This window comes from Plecotus auritus (assembly GCF_963455305.1).
Source record: "Plecotus auritus genome assembly, chromosome: 6".
Lineage (NCBI taxonomy): Eukaryota > Metazoa > Chordata > Mammalia > Chiroptera > Vespertilionidae > Plecotus > Plecotus auritus.
The window spans coordinates 108,891,001-108,898,952 of NC_137773.1; the positions used below are offsets into that span (position 1 = coordinate 108,891,001).

General features: G+C 45.0%; 1 protein-coding gene across 1 annotated transcript; it reads right to left on the bottom strand.

Moving 5' to 3' along the window:
• Nucleotides 1-4,436: 4,436 nt before the first annotated feature.
• On the bottom strand, nucleotides 4,437-5,371 carry LOC308251802 (small ribosomal subunit protein uS14-like; the record flags this gene model as incomplete). Its single annotated transcript, XM_080675488.1, has 2 exons — nucleotides 4,437-4,497; nucleotides 5,193-5,371. 2 exons carry the CDS (start codon nucleotides 5,369-5,371, stop codon nucleotides 4,437-4,439), a joined length of 240 nt encoding a protein of 79 aa, XP_080531614.1.
• Between the last annotated feature and the right edge of the window lie 2,581 nt (nucleotides 5,372-7,952).

Genomic DNA, 7,952 nt, shown 5'->3' on the forward strand with positions numbered 1-7,952 from the left:
TCACCGATTGCCTACTGTGTCTGAGGTGCTCCTCTAGGGATGTGTGGAAGCTATCATTCTTGGGGGTAGGGGGTCAGCACAGCCTGAGATAGGAATTTGTTCTAGGGGAGTGAACAAGATGAGGCTAATACAGGGTGTCATGGGTCAGATTCCCTAGAAGCAGAGCCTGAGGTGATAATTGTTTGATTCATTGGAGAAGTGCTCTTGGAAGAAGGGAGTGAGAAAAGCAGGACAGGGTAGGGAAAAGAGCTGAAGGGAAGTTAAAGTGTGGCCTCAAGTGGAGATAAGCTTCAGCCCAATCCTACAGGGAGCTGCAGAAATTGCACCACAGAATTAGGCCTCCTTACCAGGTGTCAGACCCAGCTCCAGGAGAGCTCACACCCTGGGGCAGAGCCAGGTGATTGTGTCACCTCCTGGACAGTTTTTTTCTAGAACACTTGAGTTATAGTTGATAATAAAATACATATATTTATAATGTACAATTTGATATTTTCTGATAATGTATGAAATCAAGATATGGAGGTATCCATTATCCGAAGTTTCCTCTATCCTATCACTATAGATTCATTTGCATTTTCTAGAATTGTATGTAAATGCAATTTAGTATGCACTTTTTTGCACTATCTTCTTACAGCATAATTATTTTGAGATTCATTCATGCTGCATTTATCTACAATTCATTCCCTTTATTGATGAGTAGTATTCCATTGTATGGAAATACCACAATTTGTTTTTCTATCCATCTGTTGATGGAAATTTGGGTTGTTTGCAGTTTGGGGGCTATTACATGTACAGCTGCTACGAACACCTGTGTACAAGCCTTTGGGTGTCCATGTACATTCATTTCTCTTGAATGAGCACTCAGAGTTAGAATGACTGGGTCATATGGTAGGCACATGTTTACTTCTCTGTGAAGTTACTAAACTTCCCAGAATGGTTGTACCACATCCCCACCACCAGTGAAAGAGTTTCTGTTCCTCCACATACTTGACAACACTTTATATAGTAAATCTTTTTAATTGTAGTCATTTTAGTGGGTGTGTCTAAATTGTGGTTTTAATTTAATTTCTCACAGCTAATGATGTTGGGTGTCTTTTCATGTGCTATTTGTTACCCTCCTTGGTGAGGTTGTTCAAGTCTTGTCCACTTAGTTTGTACTAGATTGTTTCTTATTGAGTATAAGGAGTTATTTAATGCTACATATTTGTCAGATATATTTTCTTCCAGACTGTGGCTTGCCTTTCTTTCTTTTTACCTTTTTTTTGAATCTTAAAATAATATTTATTGTTGAGAGCATTACAGATATACCTTCTTTTTCCACCCATTGCCCTCTTCCACCTGGTTCCCACTCTGCCTCAGGCCTTCACCACCTACTGTCTGTGTCCATAGGTAATGCATACTGTATATATGCATATAAGATACTTGGTTATCTCTCCCCCCCTTCCCTCTGAGATTAGTCACTTTGTTCCATGTTTCCATGACTCTGATTCTATTTTATTCATCAGTTTATTTTGTTCATTAGATTTCTTGTTCATTCATTTTGATTTTTAGATTCAATTGTTGATAGATAAGTATTTATTGCCATTTTATCGTTCATGTTTTTGTTGTTGCTGTTATTGTTGTTCTCCTCCTCCTCCTCTGTCTCCTTCTTCTTCTCCTCCTCCTTCTCCTTCTCCTCCTCCTCTTCCTCCTCCTTCCCCCTCCTCCTCCTCCTCCTCCTCCTCCTTCTCCTTCTCCTTCTCCTTTTCTTTCTCCCTCTCTCTTACCCTTCAACATTTCATGTAATACTGGTTTGATGGTGTTGAACTCCTTTAGCTTTTTCTTGTCTTTGAAGCTCTTTATCTAACCTTCAATTCTAAATGATAGCTTTGTTGGGTAGAGTAATCTTGGTTGTAGGTCCTTGATATTCATCATTTTGAATATTTCTTGCCACTCCCTTCTGGCCTGCATAGCGTTTGTTGAGAGATCAGCTGACAGTCATATAGGTGCTCCCTTGTAAGTAACTAACTGCTTTTCTCTTGCTGCTTTTAACACATTGCGACGGATCACGAGAATTCTCGTGTTTTCTGTTCTAAGGCTTGTGGCCAATCATGAGAATTCTTTAAAAATATATTAGCTTGTAAGAACATGTAATAAGCCAAAACCGGTTTGGCTCAGTGGATAGAGCGTCGGCCTGCGGACTGGGGGGTCCCGGGTTCGATTCCGGTCAGGGGCATGTGCCTTGGTTGCGGGCACATCCCCAGTGGGAGTTGTGCAGGAGGCGGCTGATCAATGTTTCTCTCTCATCGGTGTTTCTGGCTCTCTGTCCCTCTCCCTTCCTCTCTGTGAAATATCAATAAAATATATTTAAAAAAAAAAGAACATGTAATAAATAATTTCAAAGTGCAATGGGTATTTAATTTTAAAGCGTGCCTTTAACATTTATGTAAAACGTTTTTTGTACTCGTTCAATAGAAACATATCTGGCCACTGGGTTAAGCTAGCAATAAAACTACTGGTCCACAATGTGTTAAGATTCTCTTTTTGTCTTTATACCTTGGCATTTTAATTATGATGTGTCTTGGTGTGGGCCTCTTTGGGTTCCTCTTGTTTGGGACTCTCTGCACTTCTGAACTTGTAAGTCTATTTCTTTCACCAGGTAGGGGAATTTTTCTATCATTATTTCTTCAAATAGGTTTTCAATATCTTGCTCTCTCTCTTCTCCTTCTGGCACCCCCATAATGTGAATGTTGGTATGCTTGAAGTTATCACAGAGGCTCCTTACACTATCTTCATATTTTTTTATTCTTTTTGCTCTTCTGGTTGGGTGTTTTTTGCTTCCTTACATTCCAAATTGTTGATTTGATTCTCAGAATCCTCTACTCTACTGTTGAATCCCTGTAAATTATTCTTTATTTCAGTTAGTCTATGCTCAGTTTCTCACTGGCTTTTTTCATGTCTTTGACATACTAAGATCCTTGAAAGTCTCAGTATGTCTCTTTTTTTTTTTTTTTTTTTTTTTTAATATATTTTTATTGATATTTTACAGAGAGGAAGAGAGAGGGATAGAGAGCTAGAAACATCGATGAGAGAGAATCATCGATCAGCTGCCTCCTGCACACCTCCCACTGGGGATGTGCCCGCAACCAAGGTACATGCCCTTGACCGGAATCGAACCCGGGACCCTTCAGTCCGCAGGCCGACGCTCTATCCACTGAGCCAAACCGGTTTCGGCAGTATGTCTCTTAAGGCTCTCAAGATCCCTGACTAACCTTATAACCATTGTTTTGAACGCTGTATCCAGTAGTTTGCTTGCTTCCATTTCTTTCATTTGTAACATATTTCTTTGTGCATTTTGGCTGCTTGTTTCTTTGTATTTGATAGAATTGTTATTTCTCCTGGAATTGGTAGAGTGGCCTTGTGTATTAGATATACTGTATGACCCCAGTGGCTCAGCCTCCCCAGTCACCTGCCCTGCGCACTCTAGTTGCACCCCTGTGTGGGCTGTGTGCACAGTCTTGCTGTAGTTGAGTCTTGATTACTGTTGGCATCACTAGGAGGAATTGACCTCCAGGCCAATTGGCTGTGAGGACCATCTGCAACTACAGTGGAAGAACGGCTGTTCAGGAGATACCCTTATGGAACAGGACTTGCTTCAGTGGGGCTTTGGTGCACACTGAGTCTGCCCCTTGAGTGTGTCTTTCATTGAGGTGGTAGGGTTGTAATCCAATGTGGTTGGAAGCTGTCCACCAGGTGCACTGACTCTGGGGCCTCTGGGGAGGTGCAAAGCCAGCATTGCTTGGGGCCAACCAGCATGAGCTAAAGAGAAATCTGCAGATGGCTGCCACATGTATTGAGCTAGGAAGTGCCTAGATGAGGCCCAGCTGTGAATCAAGGCAGGGGTGATGCAAGTGCTGGGTATTGGGCCTTTTATTGACAGGTTTGGGGCATGCTGACTCCAGCTGCTGCTTGTTTAAGAGATTTTAGCAAAGTCTGAAGCCTGAGCCAGGACAGGCCATTCATATGGAGAAGCAACTGCAAACAGCTTGGGTGGGGCTGCAAATTGGACAGGGTGGGGTCTCAGGGAATCACTAGGATGGAACAAACAGTGTGAGCCAGGCTGATGGAAACTCAGATATGGCTACCAGTCAGCTCTGGGATGGAGGAGGTCTCAGCACAGGAGTAGTGACCCCTGCAAGCACCTCTGTCTGGGAGAAAGCCACCTCTGAGTTCTTGCTCTGATGCCAGACAATCCAGTTCCTCCCCATATGTCCGTGGTTCAAGCTGCTACCCCAGTGCTGGAACTCAGAGGGAGTGAGTCTGAGTAATTCTGTGCACAGGCCCAAAAAGAGGAGCTTCCTCAGCCTGCATCATTCTCACTTCAATCCACACTCGTTTTTATAGCCTGAAATTATAAGGACTTCTCTTCTTGGCACTGGAAGCCTGGGCAAAGGAGTCTAGTATGCGGTTGTGACCCCTTGCTTCTCAGGGAAAGCCTCAGCAGCCAAGATATCCCTCCTGAATAAAAAAAAAAAGGCCACACATAGGTGTGAGTCCAGCCTGTTCTGTGCTCTGCCACTCCTACCAGTTTCAATGTGGCTTCTTTAATTTCATTCAGTCAGATTTCAAGTGGTTCTGAATGATGGTTGTTCTAAAGATTAGTAGTATTTTTTTTATATTTGAAGGGTTTTTTTATTATTTTACTAGAGGCCCGGTGCACATAATTCGTGCATGGGGGGGGTGTCCTTCAGCCCAGCCTGCACCCTCTCCAATCTGAGACCCCTGGAGGGATGTCCTCCCCTGCAGGCCTGGTCACCCACAACTGCCCTCCACTGCAGGCCTGGTCCCCCCCAACTGCCTTCCCCTGCAGGCATGGTTGCCTCTAACTGCCATCCTCTGCTGACCCAGTCACCACTAACTGCCCTCCCCTGCAGTCCTGATCGCCCCCAACTGCCCTCCCTTGCAGGCCTGGTCCCTCTCAACTGCCCTCCCCTGCTGGCCTGATCACCCACAACTGCCCTCCCCTGCTGGCCATCTTGTGGCAGCCATCTTGTGTCCACATGGGGGTGGCCATCTTTGACCACATGGGGGCGGCCATCTCGTGTGTTGGAGTGACGGTCAATTTGCATATTACTCTTATTAGATAGGATGTACAAAGAGATAGCATTCTGTCATAAGGTAGATGTCTTGAACTACCCATTCATGAAGTTCACTTAGTCCAACTTAATGAAGCAATGAAGCCTATGTCCTTCACATACTGACAGAAACACTGGTGGCACATGTTGAGGCTGTATTTCCAGATCAGACTGTGGCAGTTTGAGCAGACACAGCAAGAACGAGAACCCTGGCCGAATTTCCTCGGATGACTCCAGTAGAGTTGCTGGTGACCCATCTTGCTCTCTCCATAGCAACAAGGCAAAAGGCAGATTAATTGTATTTTTTATGTGGTTGTGGGAGAATTCAAGTACTGCATTTACCTATGCTGCCATCTTGACTAGAAGCCTCTATCTATTGCACTGATACCATATTTTCTTTCTTTTTATTTTTGTTAATCCTCAACCAAGGATATTTTCCACTGATTTTTTAGAGAGAAAGGAAGAAAGGGAGAGAGACATAGAGAGAGAAATATCGATGTGAGAGGGACACATTGATTGGTTGCCTCCCACAATCCTCCCACGGGGATTGAGCCTGCAAACGAGGTACATGTACTTGACTGGAATCAAACCTGGGACCCTTCAGTCCCTGGGCTGATGCACTAGCAACTGAGAAAAACCAGCTAGAGCCATATTTTCTTATTGTAGCTTATAATAAATCTTCATAGCTGGTAGTGCAAATAATCTATAATAATAAAAGCATAATATGCTAATTAGACCGGATATCCTTCCAGACGAAGCTGGGGCTGCGAGGGAAGCCCGGGTCCTGGGTGCTTGCTGGGTGCTGGAGGGAAGCCTGGGTCTCAGGTGCCAGAGGGAGCCGGTGCCGGCAACTGGGGGAAGGAAGGCCTGCTCTTGCACGAATTTCATGTATCAGGCCTCTAGTCTATACATATAAAAGCCAAGTGACTGGAATGACGGAATGACCGGTCGCTATGACATGCGCTGTAGCAGCCAACTGGCCCAATCAGGGCCCCGATCGGCCCCCCCAACTGCCCACAGCCCCTCCCCGCAGCTGGCCCGGCCCCTGATCAGCCCCCCCCCCCCCCAACCATGATCAGGGCCGGCGCCAGCCAGCCAACCTCCTGCATCCACTCTCCCCTGCTGGCCCGGCTTCAATTGGACCCCTTCAGGGCAGGCTGGCCAGACCCACCTCTGCATGAATTCATGCACTGGGCCTCTAGTTCAACAATATGTTTTTAAAGATTGCTTTGGCTTTCTCAGTCCTTTGAATTTCCATATAATTTTACTTATAATTCCATCCTATTTTAGAATTAGAATGTCAGTTTTCACATATAAACCCTCACACTCACTTTCCAAAGCTTTCTTTTCCTATCATCAGGACACTTGAGACCTCAAATGAGCCCTCAGAAGGTTGTCTGAATGATATGAAATTAGAGTCCAGGACTATTTTATCCAAGCCAGTGATCTAGTGATTCACTGATTCATTCTCATTCTCATTCATATTTCTCTCTCTCTCCAAGTTGTGTCTGTGTCATTAAAGACTAGAGGCCCGGTGCATGAAAATTCATGCACTGGAGGGGGGTCCCTCAGCCTGGCCTGCCCCCTCTCACAGTTTGGGAGCCCTCAGGGGCAGGAGGCGACTCAGCAATCAGGTGAAGGCAACACCCCATCACACCTCTGCTGCTGCCACTGCTGGCAGCACAAGCCTCAGTCAGCCCTGGTTACCTGAGCCTCAGGTGACCCTGGGCAGCTGGCCACCTGCCATCCGAGGCTTGCCTGTGCCTCAGGCTGGCCCTGGGCAACTGGGGGCCTGAGGGGACTGGGGGACTCCAGAGGCAGGCGCCCAGCCTTGCTGTGCACCTGCCACCCTGGCAGGGCAGAGGGGACTGGGTGCCACCATCTTGTCGCTGTGGGCACCGCCATCTTTGAGGGTGGGGCAGTCAATTAGCATATTCCCTCCTTATTGGCTGTGGGTGCCACCATCTTTGAGGGCGGGGCAGTCAATTAGCATATTCCCTCCTTATTGACTGTGGGTGCTGCCATCTTTGAGGGTGGGACAGTCAATTAGCATATTCCCTCCTTATTGGCTGTGGGCACCACCATCTTTGTGATGGTGTGAGGGTCAATTAGCATATTCCCTCTTTATTAGATAGGATAATTTTCATTAGCAATTAGGATTTTTTCAGGCAGGTCATGGGTGACCATGGTATATAGCAACTTTCAAATTTCCTTATTTCCATAGAGTACAGAAAAGGAAAAGCTATAAAACCAAAGAAAGTCTATTTAATGAGGAAATTTAATTAAAATTGCAGAATTTAAAAATACACACAAACACAAACACACCAATAGTCCCTGGCCCCTTTGAGGGACTCCATCTCAGTGTTGTCAGTGAAAAGACTAGATTTGAAACCTGTGAGAAAAGGAGCGCCAAGCCTCAAGAGGTTTGAGTTTAAGGACATGAAGTTCATTCTGATGGCACGGAGGAAAGGACCTAAATAAGTTTTAGTTTCCCCACACCACAGGCAAATGCCATAGTTGCTGTGGATGTCAGTGAATCCCTTCTCTTGGCAACCAAGAGGAATACTTCCAAAACTAGGGAAGCAAAATCATGTGATTTCAGTCCAGTTTCTAAGATACTCAGTGATATTAGCCTTTCTCTGAAACAACAGTAAACCGTTCTCTGTGCTAATGTAACTTTAAGTTTTTTCGGCACCTGTATAAAACTTGATAAAAACAATAAATCAAACAGTACAGAACACAAGAACACAGTTATAAAAAATGCACACACTTTACCCAGCACCTCCATTTTTTAAAATATTTTTTTATTGATTTCAGAGAGGGAGAGAGAGATAGAAA